Genomic DNA, 21,720 nt, shown 5'->3' on the forward strand with positions numbered 1-21,720 from the left:
AACTCCGAGGTAGGGCCCCAGAGCTGCAGAACCAGGGGGCTCTGGCTTCCACCCGATGACCAGCCTGGTGTTTGAGGACAGCCCTGCTCCCCGCAAGTGGACCCCGTTGTGACTGTGTTCATCTAATTCCTTAGCTATCTTTCTTGGAAAAACCACACGCTCTTTAGGCTGCAGACTGCCAGGAGGAATCATCCCATTGCAGCTGTACTACTTCTCGTGCTATTGGGGTCTCTCTCCTATGAGCGTAAAGCTCTTTGACCACTGGATGATGCCCCCACCTCCTCACTTCTAAAACAGGACACGGACTCTAGTTACCGAGTATTTTAGAACTTCTGTGTTGTGCAATTGCTGCAAAACTCAGTTGTCTTAAAATGCCATTGCTGGGGGACGCCTGGCTGGCTCAGTTGGTGACACATCTGCCTTCGGCTCAGGTCACGATCTCAGGGTCCTGGGACTGAGCCCCATGTGGGGTTTGGCGCTCAGCGGGGAGTCTGCTGTCTCTCTTCCCCTCTGCCCACTTGTGCGTGATCTCTCTCACAAATAAAAGAAACGCCATTGCTGAGGGCAGTTTCAAATGTCGCAGCGTCCACTGTGTCCTGGTTAATGTTGACAAATGCCCAATGTCCTTCAACAATCCTTCAGTTGTTGCTGTGGGTTTGTGTTGTTAGGGTGAAAACGTGTTGGTTTCTGGGGCCGCACTTCTAAACCCAGGCAGGTGTGTATTGTTTCCAAAGGCAGGAACTGGCCGGGTCACCATGCTAGCCCCGAGGCACCCTTCTTCTGGCGCTGAGACCTAGGGCGGTTATTTATCCCTGGGGTGGCTTCCCACACCGGAAGGAGGGGGCACAGATGAGGTCACGCTGCCTTCAGTGCCTGCCCAGACAAGGAGGCACAAATACACAATCACCAATAGCCCTGGCACACTGGCCCTGGGGGTTAAGGGCAAGCTAAATTCTAAGGGCTGGGGGGCCCTCCCAGGGAGGGGAGGGCACGGAAGTTCTACAGGGCAGACGCTGAAACCCAGCATGTCGAAGGGGGCGGATCAGATCCCCAGGTCAGACCGCAGAGCCCACCGCAGTCCCGCTTCCCTCGCCGCCGAGGCAGGTGTGGGACAGCAGTGCCACACGCCAGCGAATGGCATGGGGGTCCCCCGAACGCCAGGCTGGCGGGCCGTCCCCCGAGACCCCGCGCCCCAGCCGCCCGCCCCGCTCCCCGACGGCTCCCCGAGGGCCCCCCCCGGACCTGGGGCAGCGGGGGGTGCGTGGCCCGCTTCCGCGGACAACTGCCACGTCCCACCCCACCGCGGTCGCGCCAACATTCTGGAGAGCCCGTGGACGCCGGCAGCGCGCAGCATTTCTCCAGCAGCCTCCCAGCAAGCCCGGTGGGGAGGCGAGAGGCGGGGGCGCGGGCCCAGGTGCGTCTCCGCGAGGAAAGGGGGAGCCCCGCGGCTTCTCTGACTCAGGTGAACCGCTGCACTGCGAGCTCTTCTCCGTGCGCACGGGCCCCGTCCGGCGCAGCCGGGGCGCGGGAACCAGCGTGGCGTCGGCGGCGGCACCATCAGGTCCTGGGGCCACCTTGCCGGACCGCCTCACGGCCTTAGGGTCCAGGTCACCGACCCCCGGCCGCCACTGAACGCCTCCTCGCCGCCCCGCAGGCGCACCGAGCCGCAGCGAGCCGCAGCGAGCCCCGCCCCCCGCAGCGAGCCCCGCCCCGCGGCCCGCCTCCTTCCATCTGCGCACGCGCACTGAGCCGCGCCCTCGCCGCACCGGGAGGCGGGGGAACACAGGCCGCGGAAGGAGGGCCGGACGGCTGGGGGCGGGGCGAGCCGGGGCCCGCGGCTGCGCACTCGACCGCGCCGCGCGCCCCACCCACTTCCGGCTGTGGCTCTTCCGGGGGTGGGGGGAGGCTGTCTACCCCAGCAGCGGAGGTGGGCAGCGTCAGGCTGACGTCCGCCCCACAGACCCGAGGGGCCGCGGCCACCATGGCGTCCGGCGGCGCTCGCGGGCTGATGCAGCGCTGGGAGCTGCTCCTCAGCGCCGTCGCGCTGTTCCTGCTGCTGCTTTCGGCGGCCGCGGCTCAGGAGCCGTCCGGAGCGGGTGAGGGGCCCGGGGCGGTTGAGAGGGCGCGGGCTCCTGGGCGGGGCGGGGAGGGGTCGCGGGGTCCCGGTCCGGGCGGGGCGGGGGGAGGGGGCCGTGGGGTCCCGGTTCGGGAAGGGGGGAGGTGGAGGGGGGCGCGGGGTCCCGGGCGGGGCGAGGGTGGAGGGGGGCGCGGGGTCCCGGTCCGGGCGGGGCGGGGAGGTGGAGGGGTCCGCGGGGTCCTCGGCGGGGCGGGGGGAGGGGGCCGTGGGGTCCCGGTTCGGGAAGGGGGGAGCTGTCGCGGGCGCGGGGACCGGGCGGGGCGGCTAGGTGGAGGGGTCGCGGGGTCCCGGTCCGGGCGGGGCGGGGAGGTGGAGGGGTCCGCGGGGTCCTCGGCGGGGCGGGGGCGGGGAGGGGGCCGTGGGGTCCCGGTCCGGGAAGGGAGGAGGTGGAGGGGTCCGCGGGGTCCTCGGCGGGGCGGGGGCGGGGAGGGGGCCGTGGGGTCCCGGTCCGGGAAGGGAGGAGGTGGAGGGGGCGCGGGGTCCTCGGCGGGGCGGGGGGAGAGGGGGCGCGGGGTCCTCGGCGGGGCGAGGGTGGAGGGGGGCGCGGGATCCCGGATCGGGCGGGGAGCTGTCGCGGGCGCGGGGTCCCGGGCGGGGCGGCTAGGTGGAAGGGGCGCGGTGTTCTGGGCTGGTGGAGGGGCCCGCCCTTTGTCTTGGTTCAGCCTCGCGGCGGGGTCGGCGGGGGCTGCAGGATTGTCCTGGCTTGGTGCTCGGCCCGGCCTCACCGCGGTTCTCTCTGGAGGAGCTTCCGAGCCTGGAAGTAGAGCTTCGAGGCTGCTGGAGCCCCACAGCGGGTCGGTAGCCGATGTCCAGGTGCCAGGCCCCTTGAGAATGGGGGGGGCACTGGTGCGGCACAGGGGGCACCACTCCACTCGGGAAGGAGTCCTTCGGTCACCGCGTGCCCCAGCGGAGGCAGGAAAGCACAGTGCCATGGGACGTGCGACTTTGAAGGAAGCCGATTCTGTTTCTGCACTCAGCGGCCCTGGGGTGGGCGTGCGTCCTCACTCACTGTGCTGCCAGGTGCTGGGACCATGGGGATCAACAGACAGTTCTGGGGGGCTGACCGAGGAACAGGGCTCGAGAAGGAAGTGTATGACCTAGGGCCAAGCTGATGTGTCAGAAGGTTCCAGAAAGGCAGTATTGCTGGAGAGTGGCCTCCTGTGGGTCAGTGGAGGGGGCAGGGAGTCCTCAGCCTCAGCCTCTGGGCCTGGGGGAGGATCAGGGAAGCTGGGAGTGTCAGGGCTGGGCCTGTTGGAGAAATGTGCTGGCTGCCTGTGTGGAGTACCCATGTGATCAGCAGCCGAGCCTCCCGCAGATCGGGCAGCCTGATGACCTCCGTTCCGGGGCTTTACCAGTCGGATTGCCTCGGGGCCAGTCTTTTTCTCCACTCCTGCTAGCCCAGGCTTTGTTGGGTTCTGTTAGTTAGCCCAGCAAAGCACCCTGCTGAACGTTTATTTCAGCGCATGACTGTTGTTCTCCTAATTTACTTCCAGTGTGTGTGTGTGTGACGTTTCCGAGGCAGCTGTCTGCACTGTGTAGGGAACGGTTGGGTCTGGATTGAGTTGTAAGCACAGATGTGGAGTGGGGACTTTTTACCATAATAGATGGACAGGATGCCAAAATTCTGTCTCTCTCAGGGGCTAGCGGATGTGTGCGTAATGCAGCGGTGTGTCAGGAGTGGCCCTGATTGATTGACCCCTCTGTTACTCGTAGTGCCCTGGAGTTCGGAGAGGTGTGTGGAGGCCCTCCTGCGTGAGTGGGCTGTCCTTTGGTGACTTTAACTTGTTTCCTCATCAGGGAATTAGACCAGAGCTGTTGCTGTAGTATTTCAGCTGAAAAGCAGCTTCTTTGGCCGCACGGCATTCCACTCACTGTAATTCGGTGGGAAGCTGCCTGTCCTTTGCTTTGGCTCATAGTAATTACCTCTGTCTGGTGGATACAACCCAGGTCCTTGGTGGGTGGTAGTGGGCTGCTGTCTCTCTCCTCAGCAGCAAGTTCAAAGGGGAGGAATGATGTGCTGTGAGGGTGCTTATCCCCCAGGTATCCCGGGGCTCTGCGTTTGCCTTTCCTCGGAGAGGGGCACTGTGGGAGCAGTGAGCGCTCCCCATTCAGAGTATGTGCTCAGTGTGGGATTTTTGCTGCTTGTCATACTGTAGGAATGTGACTACACTGTTGACGATGTTGGTCTTCCTTGCAAGGGCATTGGGGTTCTTCAGAGAAACAGAACCCGTAGGGTATCTACAGCTGTGGAGAAAGAGGTGTATTATGAAGGATTGGCTCACGTGATTGTGGAGGCTGGGAAGTCCCATGACCTGTGGTTTGCAGGTTGGAGTCCCAGGAAAGCTGCTGGAATTCAGTCCATGTTGGAAGCACCCGGGACCCAGTGTCTGAGGGCAGGAGAAAATAGGTGTCCCAGCTTCAGCAGAAAGAGTAAATTCCCTATTCCTCTGCCTTTTTTGTTCGTTGGGGCGCCTCTATGGATTGGGTGATGCCCTTGCATTGGTGAGGGCAGTATTCTTTATTCGGTCTACCAGTTTGAACGCCGATCCCCTGAAACACCCGGGAATGTTTTACCAGCTACCTGTGCCTCCCGTAGCCCAGGCAGGTTGACACGTAAGTTAACTGTCACAGCAATCCCACGCCAGCAGTTTCTGATGTCTTACTATGTGTTTGGGAACACGGGGGGGTGGGGGTGCGTGGGGACACAGGGGACCCAGGGCACACTGAAGATCTGTCAAGGGAGGCTCCAGGAATCACAGCGGCCTCCACAGGCCGTGGAGCCCGCCCTGTGTGTGGGGTAAGACTCCGTCCCAGAGTCTCATCTGTACATCGGGGGTGGGGGGGGGATGACCCTGAGTACCAGCTGCCTGAAGGATGCAAAAGAGCTCTGTTGTGGCCTGTGCAGGTCCCCCCCTGACTGCTCCTCACGAAGGGCACTGGATTTGGAGGGGGGCTTGCTGTTCCTCGCCTGCCCGTCTCCTGTTGTAAGGGGTTACAGCATGTATACAGATGGTGCCTGTTATCTGTGCATACAGATGGTCCCCGACTTACACGGGTTTGATGTAAGATTTTTCTTCTTCGTGGTGATGCGAAAGGGACATGCATTCAGGAGAACCAGTGCTTGGAATTTGGGGTGTGGGTCTTTGCCCAGGCTAGCGATGTGCGGTCCTGTCCTGGGGCTGGGCAGCCCCGCGGTCTCACAGCCGTTCTGTCAGTCACTTTGGGTACAGTATTCGGTCAGTTACAGAGCTATTCAACACTCTCTCGTAAGACAGGCTGCGTGCGAGCTGATTCTGCCCAGGTGTCGGCCAACGGAAGTGTTCTCAGAACGTTTAAGGTTGGCCAGGTGTATTAACTGGATTTTTGATAGGCTGTTTTCCACTTACAGTGAGTTTCTTGGAATGTAACCCATCCTAAATCAAGGAAGGGCTGTACAACACTCATCGCTCTTTTGTTTCTACTGAGATAGGAAGATAAGCGGGACTTTTTGTCTGACGACCTTTGCACCCTTGTTTCTCGTGTGAAGCTAGTGAAGTAGGTGCTCTGTCACCGAGCAGGGCGGGCTCGGTGTTTGCTGTTTGCGGAGGGGCCGGCTGGCCGGTGCCGCCCTCTGGCCTGAGGTGTGACACATGCACAGTGAGTGTGTGCTTCCTCGTTTTTTTACTTTTACAAAACAGATCTCTTTACACGCGCTAGTGCGTGTCCTCTGTCCCTGAATGGGCTCCCCTGAATCCTGAGGACACAATGTGACGAGGGGCCACGGGCTGGCGTATCCGAACACAAGGATCTTCTTCTTTTGGTCTTTTCATTTAATTTTCAAAGGGAACGATACGTCAAGTTTTCTAATCATTGGCAAATGGACTCTCAGAGATTTCCAGTCCTGGGACTTCCAGAGTCAGGATGTGGACACTTAGTGTTAGACTGGGCAACTACGAGGGCAGTTTTTACTTTTCTCTGGCGATCGGTGTGTGGTTTTCTGTGCCCCGGTCTTTGAAGCAGGAGGAAGGGGGTAATGTATGTTGGTCAGATGATAAGGTGTTTCTGGAGGGAGGGAATGGAGCAACCTTCCCCAGCGCTGCCCCGTTTTCAGGAGTGCTGCCTAACCGAGGCTTCCGCCTGTGTTGACAGCTGCCTGGTGCTTGGCAGCAGAGGGGGCAGGAGGAGGGCTGGTCTCCACGGACTCTTGCTCTCTAGTCCAGAGGCCCTGGGGTGGACGAGCTTGATGTGTATCGTGGAGCTTAGTTCACACGAGTCCAGCTCTCAAAAAGACTTTAAAAAGGAAAAAAAAATCCCCATGAAAAAGTTCCTGTCCGCCCTGCTCCCTGTGGCCACTCAGTTCAGATCAATGAGAAGTACGTCTTTTCTTGCAGAATTTTTCAAGAAGGACTTGAGAGGGTGTGTCAGCAGCTCTGCAGATTTTCAGTGGCTCCCTGCCTACCTCTTTGTTTAGAAAAATGTCAGAGCTGCAAAAAGTTGAAGGAATAAATAGCACAGTGAACTTGCAGATGCCTCTCTGTTCTCCAGCACTTCCTGTTTGCTTTGCCCCTCCCTCCCCATGTCTGCTTGTTACTGTTTTACCCAAACCGTCTGAGAGTTGGTTGTCTGTGGCCCTGCGCCCCGAAATTCCTCAGGGTGGGCCTCCCGAGGATGAGGGCGTTCTTATACACAGTTGGGGCTGTACCGAGCGAAGTCTGGATGGTTAGCATTGGTGCGCTCCTCGAACACCACGACGTAGCAGAGGGTTTCTGTGCTCTCTTCACCAGTCGTCCCAGTAACGTCCAGCTCCATTCATCTGGAACACCTCCTCCCTGTGCTGTCAGAAAACAAGTTTGTGGAAGGCCCCTCGGTTGGTCTCGTCTGGTGTTGTCTAACTTGGATTCTGGTGCATTTGAACAGGATTCACCCACACGTGGCTGCGTCCTTCCCCCTGCACCCCTGGGGGCACCTGCCAGCATTTTGTCCCATTGCCCTGTCCTTATCATGGTGGTACTTTGATTACTTCTTCATAAGTGATTGAACTGGGGGGGAGGAGCTTTGAGACCGTAAGTGTCCTGTCACCTCACAGACGGGCACAGTGGTCTCAGCGTCCAGATTTACCAAGGTGATTGCAGAATGGTGGGTCTTCACCCATTGCTTCTCCTTGGCTGCTTGACCTTCCCTCTGTTTGTTCCATGTCCAGGTGGAGTCCTGGACCATTCAAGAGGCTAGAGTTCATTACAGTCAGTCACTTTGATTTGTCATTGTCCCCATTTGGCAAGGAGGACCCCACCCCCTTCACGTGGGCATCTGGTCTTTTTGTCATTTACCCCTAAGTTGGTGCCACTCTGACGCAGTAATCTGTCCGAGGCCCATCTTGTCTTTTCTCTGTCCCAGTACCAGGATCCGCTGTTTCTCCCAGGAGTCCTGGCTCCGTTTGGTAGGGGAACGGTGTCTAGAAACTAAGGCCCCTGTACGGCCAGGTGTTGTCCTGCGGGCCCCTCGGTGGACAGAGTGGGACGGAGCCCCAGGCGCCAGTGCCCGGTCGCTGTCGTCGGCCACCGTGACCCTGCGGTGCTTGCAGAAGTCGAGGTGCGTCACGGCTTGTCCGTTCTCCTTCCCGTCGCGGAGCTAAGTCAGGTGTGTTGTGAGAGCAGCGCTTGGCAGGAGGCGTCGGCACACCGCCGGGGCGCTGGGAGGGGCTGGCCGGCGGTGGCTGCTGCGGGGCAACATGTGACCACCAGGCTGTCGCTGTGTTGGAAATAGAGCAGGGCTGTACTCGGTTGGCGGAATGGAGGAGAGTCAGACCCCCTGGCACCCCGGCCGCTTCACGGCGCCAGGCCCCTCTGTGCGCGCCCTGCTCCGCGGCATGCCCACCCCTCGGGATGTCCCCCTCACGTTCTGCTGGGTCTCCTCTGTCCACGGGGCGTCCCGTACCCTCCGCTTAGGCTTCGTGAGGCCATCACTGCGCATGTCACGAACTAGAGGTTAACATGTGTCTTCCTTTCTCTTTCGAGATGAATTTTATGTCCGACGAAATGCAGGGTCTTAGGTGTGCCGTGGGGTGAGTGGTACCTGTGTCACCCTGGCCCCTGTCAAGCTGCTGGAACGTGCCCATCTCTCCCGAAGGTTCAGGGCACCGCTGCCCCTTTCCCAGCATAGAGGAGTTGATCCAGGGCTGCGCGTCCAGGGAATCCAGCAGGATGGTCTTTGTGTCAGGTTTCCATGGGCCCCCATAATGTTCCTAAGATTCGTCCGTGTCCTCTGCATATGATGCACTTCCTCTCCTGGTTAGGTACTGTTCTGTTGTATGACCGCACCTGTTAGCCCATCCTTCTGTGCTTGGGCATCTGGGCTGTTTGCAGCATTTTGCTGTTATTATAAAGGTGCTAGGGTGGTCAATTGGTCAAGCATCTGCCTGTGGCTCAGGTCCTGATCCCAGGGTTCTGGGATGGAGCCCACCCCCCCATGGGCTCCGTGCTCCACAGGGAGCCTGCTTCTCCCTCGCCCTCTGCTCCCCGCATGTGTGCTCGCTCGAGCTCTCTCTCTCAAATAAATCTTTAAAAAAAAAATGTTGCCATGGACATTTCTCTACAAGTCTTCCTGGGGGCTTATGTTCTGATTTTCTTGAGTGAAATACTTGAGTGGGGTTGCTGAGTCCTAGGGGAGACGTAGGTGGAACCCTTTTGCGCTCCCATCCACACTGTGTGAGACTTCCCAGTTGCTCTCTGTCTGCGCCAACACTTAGTGTTGCCAGTCTTTTTAATGTTAGTCATTCTGGTGGGTGTAAAGTGGTATCTGGCTATGACTTTAAGTTGCAATTCCTGGTGACTAATGGGGTTGCACACAGAGCTCTTTTCCAAAGTATGTGTGTATGTTTTGAGTCATGGGGTGTGGTAAATCGCAGCCTGATAGGGGATGCGCATGTTTTATTCATACCCTAGTTCTTTACTTCTGATTAGCTTGAGCTCCAGAGCTGTTAGCTGTGTGGGGTTTAACCCCTTCGTGGGTGAGGAGTGGCCAGAGCCGCGGAGTGCCCTGCAGGATTGGCATCTGCTGATTCCGGCGGGCTTCTCCTGCAGGGCTTGGGGGGGACTGGCAGGGCCAAGGCCTGGCTTTTGTCTTGTGGGCCTGGCATTGCTGTGGCCTTTGGTTCCGAAGAGAGTGTGTGCTGAGGAGCCAGGGGGCCTGGGCTGGCTAGGGCCCGTGGGACGCGTCTGGGCGCTCATCTCCTCTTCCCTGGAGGCACTGCCTTTGTGTGCCGAGGCCTGTTTCCTGCACGACCCCTTGCAGATAGGAGCCTTGGTGCTGTGTCTGCGTCCTCCCGGGGGCCCAGTGGGTGCTCCCTGAAGGCGGGCTGCCAGGAGAGGATGTGTGGCTCTGGGGTTGGGAGTGGAGCCTGTCCCCCTCCCCCGCAGCCTTCCTAAGCGCGTGTGTGCCTTGCCTGACTCTCTCTGATGTGTGTTCGTCCCCACAGCTTGCTCTCAGAACACTAACAGAACCTGTGAGGAGTGCCTGAAAAATGTCTCCGTAAGTAGCACGGCCACCTCCTTGGCCCCGGGGGCTCTTGTGTGCGTGACGGTGACCCATTGCCGCTGCCTGAATTGCTCCCCACAAAAGAGAACCATCCTCCTAGCGAGCTCCTGTGGCTTTCAGTAACACGGTTATGACATGGTTGTAAACATGGGAAACTAGACATGGGAAACTTACGTTATGTGAAAATGGAGGATTTGCCAAAAGTTCACCGGGACCAGGCCGCTGACGTGGAGGGTGTTCTCCGACGGCCAGAGCAAAGAGGGTTGACTGCTGTTCGCTGAGCGTGCTCTGAGCGTGGCGAATGCGCCATGTAGCTCTGGGAGAGCCCGGGCTTCTTCCTCACGTTTGTAATGGACTTGCACCCTGGCCTGGGACACAAATACCTGATTTCCCATCCTTTTGAAGAGCTCAGAGAAGACTCTGTAAGACGGTTACCTTCAGGATTCAAAGTACCAAGTGCGAAGCCCTGACCTGAGGACCCATGACGGCTACCCGAGCACACGTCTGGGCCGCCATGTGCGCCTGGTGCCGGGAGTGCTTGAGTGGCCGGGGGGGGGGGGGGTCTGGTGCCATCTCTGCACCTGCATCGCCCCTGGTGTTCTTAGGGACTCAGACAGGAGTGTCTGTGAGGTGCCCTCCAGCCCTGAGGTTCTGGGCTGGTGCCTTTGAGCCTTAATGCACTTTTTTTTTTTTTTTTTTAAGAATTTATTCACTTGAGAGAGAGAGGATGAGCAGGGGAGGGGCAGAGGGAGAGAGAGAAGCAGACTCCCCACTGAGCAGGGAGCATGACACGGGGCTCGATCCCAGGACCCTGAGATCATGTCCTGAGCTGAAGGCGGACGCTTCACAGACCTAGGTGCCCCCAGATGCACTGTCTTTAAGACGGCCAGGCACCCCATGCAGTTGGAGAGGTCACAGTGTTTTCCAAGGTCACTTAAGTCCACTGACAAGGACTTACTGAGCTCCTCCTGTGGGCCCGCTGGGTCCCGCCTGCCCTCCTGCAGACGAACTGAGACAGGCACCCCAGCTGAGTGTGTTGGGTGCTGCTGATGGGAAGGCGATGGGGAGGTGGGGCGATGGTGAGTGGGTTGCTCAGGGGAGGCCATGTGGGGGAGGGGAGGGCACACATGCTTGGGGGAAGAATGTTCTGGGCGGAAGAAGTGGCTGTGCAAAGACTCTGGGCAGGGAGCCACCTGGCAGCTTTCAGGACATGCACGGAGGCCAAGGGGCTGGGCAGGGTGCCTGGTGGGAGAGGGTTTTGAGTAACCTCAGCCCTCGTGGTCCAGCTGGGGTGGAGCTGATGGGGTGCGGTGGGGGCTGAGGCCTTCCAGTCTGTCACCTGAGGGCGAGCAGGAGGTGTGGTGGGGCTCAAATCCCGGGCAGTCCGATTTTGGGTGCGTATGTTGCATTTCTGACGTTTGTTGAACATCGTCTCTTTCAGTGTCTTTGGTGCCATACCAACAAGGCGTGCTTGGACTACCCGGTGAGCAGGATCCTGCCGCCCAGCTCCCTCTGTAAGCTGAGCTCTGCACGCTGGGGCGTTTGCTGGGGTAAGTCTTCGTTTTCATGGGGTTCTCGCAAAATCTGTGCTGTTTTGGAAAGTCTGGTTGTGCTCAGTGAACGTAAGCTGCCGGAACGCGTGCTCTCTGCAGGAAGTCAGGAAGCCAGTGAGAGAGTGTGCTTCCTGGGAGGGCTGCTGGCAGTCCCCGGGGTCTGGAGGCCCAGCTGCAGGACCATCAGCCTCGGCTCTGCACCGGGTCCCTCTGCATCCCGGGATGGCGGAGGGCAGAGTGTGCGTTTGGGGACTGTTTCTGGGTGTGTCGGCACACGGTGTCTCGGCTGCATCTGTGTGCTGGGAGTCCTGCTCAGCATGGTCAGGCCCCTCTTTCCTGACTTGTCCCTTTCTGTCTGCAGATGGTGGGTTTTCCAGGCACTCTCTCTGTGGGTCTGTTAACCCTTTGTGAGACCCCAGAGAGACCAGTCCTGGACCAGGGAGCTCAGGGCATTCTGAGCCTGAGCTGTTAAGGTGTTCTTAAGATGAGGCATGACTTTTTTTTTTTTTTTAATGTTTTGTTTATTTATTCATGAAAGTCAGAGAAAGAGAGAGAGAGGCAGAGGCAGAGGGAGAAGCAGGCTCCCCGCCTAGCAGGGAGCCCGATGCGGGACTCGATCCCAGAACCCTGGGATCATGACCTGAGCCGAAGGCAGACACTTAACCATCTGAGCCACCCAGGCGCCCCGAGGCATGACTTCTAATGAAGCGCACATGCTGTTTCCCTGTCCTCGTAGACCCTCGTGTCTAACAGACACACACGTGTGCGTACACCTACAGCTGTTCAGGGAGTGGAGTGAGGTTTTAACACACGTAGACAGGTAACCTCTGCTCAGCACTCGCAGCCTGACCGGGTCAGGACCCCGTGTCAGCCCCTGGAGCGACTTTCCATCAGCACAGGTGAGTGCTGCCCATGCTGCCCTTCCCCTAAAGGAAATCACGTGCTGTTTGTCCGACTTTCCATGCAGTCGCGTGTCTGAGACTCCTCTGTGTCCCGGCCCATCTGTCCGGCGGCTGCTCAGTGCCCTGCAGGCGTCCACGCGGACGTCCCAGTGCTGCTGTAAACGTGCTCGTGGGGCCGGCTGCCCACACTCACTTCCACTGTGCGTGTACTGAGGAGCACCGTCACGGGGTCGCCGCGCGTAGTAGGTCTGCAGGCGTTTTCCCAGAGTGGCATTGCCAGTTTACGCTCCTCCAGGTGGTGCGGGCGTTCCCGTTGTCCCATGTCCCTGCCAACACTCGGGGTAATCAGTCATCTTCATTTTAGTCCATCTGGTGGGTGTGAAGGGGTATCTCGTTGTGGTTTTAATTTGCATTTCTCTGATGACTAATGATGTTGAGCACCTTTCAAGTGGGGTCACTTTTGATAATTCTGTGCAATGAAGTTCCTGCTTTGGGGCCGTGGGGCTGGCTGAACGCCTGGCACGGGACAGATGAGAGCCACAGCGTGGAGGGCGGGGAGCAGGGAGCAAGCAGGGACTGTGGGAGGCAGGCTCTGCAGTCAGGACAGGTGGCCTGCTTCCTAAGAGAAGGTGCACGTGGTGTCGTTCATGCCGGGGCTGCATGGAACTGAAGCCTGCCACTCAGGGATCGGTGGGGATGCTCCGGGTCCCCGTGTGCACTGGGGAGGGTTGGGAAGGTGCATTGGGCTGAGGGCGTATTGGCCTTCTCTGTGGGAACAGAATGGGCAGGGGGCTTGTGCTTGTGCCGTCTGGGGAGCCCGGGAGGGCCCCCAGCCCCCGCTCGATGTCAGGGCAGCACGTAACTGTAATTCCAGACCTCACGCCATGGGTGCTCTCTGTTCTGACAACTTTAGAATCATCTTATCCAGCTCTGGGCAAAATCGTTTTGGGGTTTTAACTGTAATTACATGTTCGATTGGAGAAACATGAAGTCTTTAGGATGTTACCCCATTGGCAGAAGCAGGCGTCCCTGCCCCACTCAGGTCACCCTCATGGCCTCAGGCTCTGTAGCTTTTACGTGGAAGGCTCATGGGAATGGGGGCCTGCAGTGTTTTTCCCCATTGTGATCGGGATTTCTGTATTTTTTTGTTTTAAGATTTTATTTGTTTGACACAGACACACACAGAGAGAGGGTGAGAGCGAGCACAAGCAGGGGGAGCGGCAGAGGGAGAGGGAGAAGCAAACTCCCCGCCGAGCAGGGAGCCCGATGCGGGACTCGATCCCAGGACCCCCGGGTCATGACCTGAGCTGAAGGCAGATGCTTAACTGAGCCACCCAGGTGCCGCATGGGATTTCTGTATTTTTAACTGGTTTTAGCTGCTAGTCAGAAAAGCTGTTTTGGAGGGGCAGACATATTTCTGAGCCAGGTGTCTTGCTGATCTGATTGGTTTTTAAAGTGGATTGTTTGCAAGTTCTGTCGTCAAAACCCACTGCCATCCGCTTGTGAAGGTCTTTTCTGATGTTGCCGTTGTGACTGCTTGGTGTGCTGGCTCTTCCAGAACAGGAGGAGAAACCACATGACTGTAGCTCAGAAGGCATTTCATCAGAGGTGACCCTGATTCTGATCGTCAGCGTAGGTGCACAAACTGGAGGCCAGCCTGTGGGGCTCGCGGCCAACCTGTGTGGAGTGCTCGGCTCTCGGCGGCGGCCTCCCTGTCCCCACCCGCCGCCCCCGGCGGAGCTCGCTCCCGATCGGTGGCCGTCTGAACGGGGCGAGTGGACACATTTGCAAGAGCACTCTCAGGGCTCTTTGATTGGCTCTGGTTCGAATTAAATAGAGAACTCTTGGCGGGTTTGGCTTTATAAATCCTTCAGAGAAGTCAGAAAGAATCGTGAAGCTTGTTTTAACTACTTGTCTCAGGAGTTGGCTCTTGACAGGGAATCATAAAATCGTTGGCAGCTGATGAGGCAGCCGTCTTCAGGCCCTGTGGGCGGTGCCAGGGCTCCATGGTCCCTCCTCTGCCTGCTGGGGTCAGAAGTTGTCCTGGGGAAGTAAATGCAGGTGACCTTGAACAGCGTAGGGGTTAGGCGCGCTGACGCCCCGGGCACTTGAAAATCTGCATGTGACTTTTTTTTTTTAATTTTATTTTATTGTGTTATATTAGTCACCATACATTACATCATTGGTTTTTGATGTGGTGATCCATGATTCATTCTTCTCGTATAACACCCAGTGCTCCATGCGGAACGTGCCCTCTTTAATACCCATCACCAGGCTAACCCATCTCCCCCACTCCCCTCCAGAACCCTCAGTTTGTTTCTCAGAGTCCATAGTCTCTCATGGTTCATCTCTCCCTCCGATTTCCCCCCCTTCATTTTTCCCTTCCTTCTCCTAATGTCCTCCATGCTATTCCTTATGTTCCACAAATAAGTGAAACCATATGATAATTGACTTTCTCTGCTTGACTTATTTCACTTAGCATAATCTCCCCCAGTCCCATCCATGTTGATGTAAAAGTTGGGTATTCATCCTTTCTGTTGGCTGAGTAATATTCCATTGTATATATGGACCACATCTTCTTTATCCATTCGTCTGTTGAAGGGCATCTCAGCTCCTTCCACAGTTTGGCTATTGTGGACATTGCTGCTGTGAACATTGGGGTACATCTGCATGTAACTTCTGATTTCCTGGAAACTGAACTGCTGCCAGCCTGCCGTGGACTGAAGGCTTGCTGGTAACAGCAGTCGAGGTGCACGCGTGCGTGTGTGTGTGTGTGATGTGCACCACGTGCTGTGTTCTCAGGGAAGTAGGCTAGAGAGAGGGAAACGTTAGTGAGAACGTCATCAGGAAGAGAAAGTGCACATACAATATCGTCCTGGATTTGGGGAACCCACGCCCACAGATTCGTGGACCCAGACGGTTCAGACTGTGCTCGAGGGCCTGCGGTGTCATGCTATGGACTTGGGTTTAGGGATTGGATAAGCTGCCCCAGGCTTCAGTTCCATTTCCAGAGTTCCACAGAGTCTAAAAGTGTGTCAGGAGAGAGTGTGCGCCCAGCGGGCACTCTCCTTCCTGTGTCTGCTTGGTTCACGGACCCCAGGCTTGCCGTGGGGAGAAACGCCGCCCCGTGTGTGGCCTGGGCCGTGGCAGTTGATTGAGAAATCGCTCACAAGTCACACACCCGCACTGAGCAGAGACCTCGGGGCAGGCAGCTCTAGGACTGCGGGGGGCTGCTTTGGGCTCCCCGCGCCCCGTCCTGACTCCCTGACTCCCGGCGGACCTTGCAGTGAACTTCGAGGCGCTGATCATCACGCTGTCGGTGGTGGGGGGGGCCGTCCTCCTGGCCGTGGCCGTCTGTTGCACCTGCTGCTGCTGCCGGAAGAACAGGAGCCGGAAGCCGGATAAGAGCGAGGAGAAGGCGGCACGGGAACGCGAGGAGCGCAGGATCCGGCAGGAGGAGAGGTGAGGCCCCGGGTCACTGGGGCGTCCCTGGGGCACGGGGTCCTGCCAGGCCACGGGGAAGTTCCTCCTGCGGCCCAAGTTCTCTCCAGCTTTGGACAGACTGTGGGTCGCGCGCCGGGTTTGTGGGACAGGGTGTGGGCGCGGCGCGGGTCCTTGTCTCCCGGGCTGCCCTGGGCAGGACAGAGGCCCAGCCGGGGCGAGCCGGGCATCGGGGGCACCTGCCTGCCTGCGCCTGGGGCGGGCCTGCTGCGGCCAGTGTGCGGAGACGCTGTCCTCCCCTGCTGACGGAGCACTTTGGGGAGCTCGGGCCAGGCCAGGGCGGCAGGTGCGGCGGGTCACCAGACCCTGCCTGATGGGAGCGAGATCGTGGCTCAGAGACGTGCTGCCACGTCAGGCCAGCTGCTGGTGGGTGGGCGCTGTCCCCGCAGAGTCATGGCCCCTAAGTAACAACTAACACGTGTACATTCCCAACCTTCTGCAGGACCTAGTGTCCGATTTTCACTCCTCAGTGTGTTTTCTTTACATGAAAAATAGTTTAAGAAATCGTAGTATTTGAATTGTCTTTATTGAAACAAAGATTCACATGACAGGACACTGGAGCGTCCTCAGAAGACAGTGCTGGTCGTCACCCTGCTCGGCCAGGTGGCCACCTGTGCCTGTCCCCAGCCTCTCTGCCGAAGGAAGTGAAGGGTACATTTTTTAATGCTATGTAATAGTTTGCTACTAAATGAGATATCTTTGTTTTTTAGGAGAGCAGAGATGAAATCAAGACATGATGAAATCAGAAAAAAATACGGTAAGCGTTGATGCGATGTCCGTGTCCGTTCCGTTTGGTTGGGAGTTATGCCACACCATGAGATGTGACTGCTGCCCTCGTCCGCCTGTCCGGGCTGAGCGGCTGGGTTGACTCCGTGTGGACTGGAATGAACTAACCCACGAGTGTCTTGAAAAGATGAAGCCTGGGCATATTTTTCTCTCGCCAGACTTCCTAGGACTGCTCGCTCCCGAGGGGGTGGAACTTGGCCGGGCTCCATGTGGCTCCTAGCCTGTCACCCTGTTTGTGTGACGTGGGCTGTGTGTGATGACCACGGGCCTCCCCCGCCTCGCCACCCTCGTGTTCACGTCACTCTCGCACCTGACTTCTGTGGGCTCAGCTCTCCATGCTGCCCAGGCATTTTGTCTGGTTTGTTTTGGTTTTTGTTTGGAGAGACTGGGGCGGGGGTGACTCATTTTTTACTGTGTGAGAGCATTAAATCTGCTCCCCTGTTGACTTGGCTGTTGGGATTGGGAGACATGAACTCACGGGGCCTCCCCAGTGACCACTACGGGGCCTCCAGCCCTGGGCCACGGCGCTTCCTTTGACCTCATGACCTGAGGATCACATGCTCAGTCAGGTGGACCGGGCAGCTGGGCTGAAGGCGAACTCTGATCGGGAAAATTCCAAAATCTTTACCGACTAACGTATGCATTTAGGAGTTCTCTGTATAGAGGATACTGTTTTCCTGGTATTTTAAGATCCCGAGCACTCAAACAGTCAGTCCCCAAGGCTCAGTTCCCTCTGGCGGGGGCCGCTGGCTGCATGCCCCCACCCCCATCCACACCGGCCTCCTCTACTATCAGGCCCTTGTGCTGGGTCGCCTTAGGCTGGGGGTGACCCTGCCAGCCTCCAGGTGTTGATTCCAAGGCACAGGGCTGCCCCAACTGCCCCTCCTCCCACTGCTGGGTCTCCTACGTTTAAGGCGAGATGTCCGGCCACTGAGACAGCCTTCTGTGATTGGCTCCCGCCCCTCAGCCTCCCCTTGGTGCCACTCCTCTCCTGGCCAGCCTGGCGTGTCCCCCTTGCTGCCCTTGGCACTCGCCCTGGGGTCCGGTGCTCATTCCCTGCGTAGGTGGTGATAGACTCCGTGTGGGTGACATTCCCTATCCAGCAGTCTTGGCGCGATGCCCTCTCTCTCCAGTGCCCACTGAGCGTCCGCTGCCCTCAGCTGGGGCCCCTTGGTTTTCCACGACATTGAAAAGTGCAGAAAGGAGCTTGTTGGCATCTGATTAACAATATAAATACGAGGCAAGAGACGTGTCACACAGACTCACACCCAAGTGCCTTTACTGCCAAGCGCAAGTAGCTTTCAGCTTCCCCTTTGTCCGGTTGTGTGCGGGGTTGTGTGCGGGGCCTGGCGGTGGCTCAGGCTGGGCTCCTGGCCCAGGGGCGGTCTCCGTAACAGTGCCCTGGGGCACTTCCTTCCTACCGTTTTGATGGTTCCTGTGGCCCTTAATTGCACTGATAAAACCAACTCATGCCTGTTTACACAAAGCCCATAGAGTGGACTGGACTTTGGAAAGACTCAGCTGGTGGAAGAATCCCCAGGGGGCTCCGAGGGGGCCGGGGACAGGCACACGCTGCAGTTAACACACACAATACACGTGTGGATGAAACCCTTCTTGTGGTTTTAGAAGGTGTTTGATTTCCTAATCACAAAACACTTTCTCCCGCTCTGAACTAGACATGGAGCTAGGAGCTGTTTTGCTTTGTCTTTTCCCAACGCAACTGGTGTATTTGTCATTTGGCATCTGAACGCCCTTTACCAAACCCACCGTGGGCTTCCTCCCGAGGCCTGAGGCACGCCGTCCTCCTCCGCAGACGGACCAGCAGCCCCGCACCCCCAAAATCTCCTGCAGCAAGTAGCTGTGTTGCAGTGGCTTGGGGGGTGTTGGTTTGTGGTACAGGGTTCTGAAGAGAGGGAGAGATTGTGTGGGCGCCTGCTCTGCGAGGAGAGCTCCTCGTCTTCGGGTATTCAGCACCGAAGATCTATGACCAGGTACATCGCACTAGCTACGTCAGGATGCTCGACGGTGAGATTGCCGGTCACCTCGCTCTAAGTCCGCCAACATTATAAGGACATGTAAAGTAGGATGGTTTTGTGAGTCACCTGTGGTTTGACATTCAAAACGATGAAGTGTCGTGCTCAACCCTGCGCAGACACCGTTTCTCTTAAGGCCTCAGTGGGTCTTCGCGTAGAGCTCAGTTGTCCTGCTCTCTTGCATCTCGTTTGCTGTCCTGTGAGTGCATTTATAACCAGGGCTGTTTTGTTCCAGGTTTGTTTAAAGAAGAAAACCCATATGCCAGGTTTGAGAACAACTGAGAGCGCACCCCGCCCCGGGACGCGGCGCCAGTCAGCGGAGCCCCTGCCCCGCCGAGGCGGGCCTGCCGAGAGCACAGCGCGCGGCCGCCCGCACACCTGCGAGCTTCTGTCCCCTTCTCTGTATCTCTACTCGGTCACTCGAGACGCTAAGCTTGTCGGGGGGTGGGGGTTGGTTTTGGTTTGGTTGTTAATTTGAGGAGGAAAGACAAACATTGCACCACTGTCTCAGTCGGTAAGCCACCTGCAGGCGGAGCCGCCCACCTCTCCCTCCGTGCCGGCGGCGGGCTGCCCCCAGCGGGGCAGGAAGGGCGCCTGTCACCCGGCCGCTGCCCCGTGAGCCCAGCGGCGTCTCCGCGCGGCGCGCTGACTCGGGACGCGCTCTCACCCCAGCCGCGCGGAACAGCACCGAGGGGCGTCCTGCTCACCTTGGGTCTGTGTTGCGTTTCATTTCATTTTAAATAATCCTTGGATTTCCTTCCTCCACCTAAAACATTTCACCAAAAAACTTCACTTATTGGACAGTTTTAAATTTTCATTTGTATCTACCAGAGCATCACGGTCTTCTCCCAGGGAAGACTTGAGTAACCAATGAAGCTTGAAAGCCGCCTCTCCGGGGCCCTGCAGCACTGATGTGGAGCCGCGGGGCCCGGGGAGGCCGCCACCGCCCTGCTCTCACCTTCCTGCCCCTTGACAGTGGGTGTCAGGCCATGTGTGCAGCGCACGAGCCTCTCGTGCCTGTCAGGCTGGCTGCACCGCGGTCACTGAGGGGCCTGGGTTGTCCCCAAAGAGGGAGGGACCGAGCACCACGGCCCCCCTGCGGGGCTCTCTGCCCACCGGGGAGGCGGGTGTCCAGGTCGGCGGGAGGGATTTCCGCGTGCTTGTCAGACCAGCCCCGTCCTGGAAGCGTGCTCCTGGGGGCGTGTGGTGAGAATCCTGCAGAGGCAGCTTCTCGGGAGGCTGTCCGTGGCCTCCAGGCACACCCCACCGTGGCTTCTGTGGCCGTTCCGTCCCTTTCAGATCGAGATCTAGGACGGCAGTGAATAGACCAAGCGCTTCGTGTGAGCGGGGGCCGCAATGATGGGGACCTGTGTGAACAGCCTGCCTTCAGTCTGGAAATAGGCCCAGGTGCCACCCTGCTTCGGAGTAGGAAGACGTTTAGCTTCGGGAAAGCGGGTCGACAGGCACCTACAGAAACGACGTATTCGGCTTTCGTGCTTGTGACCCTGCAGAGACCGCTGTCTCAGGCGTCCAGTCAGGTGCCCGCCACGTCGGCCTGTGCTGTCCTGGAATTTCCACAAGCTGGGAAACTAACCTCTACGAACTCTGTTACTATCTTTCTGACTTCTTGGGCATTTGATAGCAATTTAAAGTACTATGAAACATTCCCAAGTATTTTATAGCAGCCTGCACAGTTTGTCTTACTGTTTATTCATAAGAGAAACTTTGTAACAGACTTCAGCAACTTTAGTATTAACGCAGTAGTAGTCCGTAAGCTCGTGCTGTGTCTTGATTCTGGGTTGCTGAGCTCCCCGTTCTTCCATACCGTGTATGTAATCCCATCACGGGGTCCTGAGCCCACACCAGGCCGTCTGGAGGGCTGTCGTAGTCCCTACGCTTTTTTCTGAAATAGTCCTAAGAGCAGCCATATATTGTAACCTCAAGGAAACCAGGAAGCTCGGAGTGCCTTAATTTTAACCAGTTTCCGAAAAATGGTTTAATACACACTTTGTTGAATACACTTCGTGTCCTCGTGTCTCATTTCGCTGTGGTGTTAGCATGATTACTTGGAGAGCAGTGGGTAGACTTTCTACGTAGAGACTTTTTTTTTTTTAAAGATTTTATTCTAGAGAGAGCGAGTGAGAGTGCGGGCGGGTGGGGTGGGCGCAGAGGGAGAGAGTTCCAACCAGACACCACACCTAATGTGGAGCCTGTCATGGAGCCCGACGCGGGGCTCGATCCCATGCCCCTGAGATCATGACCTGAGCTGAAACCAAGAGTCAGACGCTGAACCAACGGTGCCACCCAGGTGCCCTTCCACATAGAGACCTTTGACCCGTCCCAGGTGTGTGAGCAATCCCAGCTTCGGTACCATGGCCAAGGGGGCAACTGCCGCGTCCTCAAGTTGCCTGTTACCCACCCCCCAACAGCTGTTTGCTGTCCAGCCAGAGACTCGGGCTGGTTTTCTGCCCCCACACCCCCACACCCCCAGCGCTGCTTTCCTTCTGCTTAGCGGGAGTCATACAGAGAATGGGGAGAAAGCAGTTCTGCCTTGAGCCTCGTGTCCTTGGCTGTAACTGCCGGCAGACTCCCCCCTCCCCAGGGTGGGGGTCTGCAGTGCCTGACTGCTGGGGAGCACCAGTACCTCTTCTGAGCTGCGGCTGAGCCCACGTGATCATCGCTGCCGTTGTGGGATCTCTGGGACATCCTCTGTGCAGTGCTGTCTGCAGTCCGAAGTCCGCGTCGGGCAGGCGATCGGCCCGTCGGTGCTGTGGTCCCCCTGGGAAGTGTGAGCCTGCCCAGCAGGACCCAGGGCCGTGCAGTAGCCGCACTCAAGCACTTCCAGGTTCCAGGGCGGGAACGGGGCAGCGTGGGCTCTTCCTTTTGGACGTCCAGGTCCAGATGCAGTCATGGGGTATCCTTGTGCCCAGCATATCCTTAGGGCATCCAGGCCCCATGGGAAACACTCGCCTCGGATTCTTTGAAACAGTTCCAAGTCTGATTAGGGCAAGACCAGGGCTTTGAAAGGAGGGGGTTGGTGAATGAAGCCCTTCCGTTCGGATGTCTGCTCTTGAGGAAAGGTCCCCTTGTTGGGTTGTAAGAAGCACGCGATCAGATGGGTAATCAGTGGCCGCGTGCCACCAACTCCTTCTTGGTGTCCTTCCAGAGCCAGTCTGCGCCGCGTGCGGCTCCGGGTCTGCTCCGAGCACGTGGCCGCCGCCTCCCCGGGGGCCTTGGCGTGCCTCATCCCACCGTCCCATTGGGAGGCTGGCTGTCTCCACTCCTGCCTGTCCGTG

At 58.1% G+C, this 21,720-nt stretch overlaps 1 protein-coding gene across 1 annotated transcript; it reads left to right on the top strand.

Moving 5' to 3' along the window:
* Positions 1-1,866: 1,866 nt before the first annotated feature.
* On the top strand, positions 1,867-20,444 carry PTTG1IP (PTTG1 interacting protein). Its single transcript, XM_064578006.1, has 7 exons — positions 1,867-2,096; positions 9,591-9,643; positions 11,091-11,199; positions 12,170-12,445; positions 15,392-15,566; positions 16,316-16,362; positions 18,660-20,444. The coding sequence occupies exons 1-7, from the start codon at positions 1,982-1,984 to the stop codon at positions 18,704-18,706; spliced, it is 822 nt and encodes a 273-aa protein (XP_064434076.1). The 5' UTR covers positions 1,867-1,981; the 3' UTR covers positions 18,707-20,444.
* Positions 20,445-21,720: the final 1,276 nt, after the last annotated feature.

Source organism: Mirounga angustirostris, unplaced genomic scaffold (assembly GCF_029215605.1).
Source record: "Mirounga angustirostris isolate CCGP_5_RB_7025 unplaced genomic scaffold, mMirAng1.0.hap1 SCAF_1, whole genome shotgun sequence".
NCBI classification, from domain to species: Eukaryota; Metazoa; Chordata; class Mammalia; order Carnivora; family Phocidae; genus Mirounga; species Mirounga angustirostris.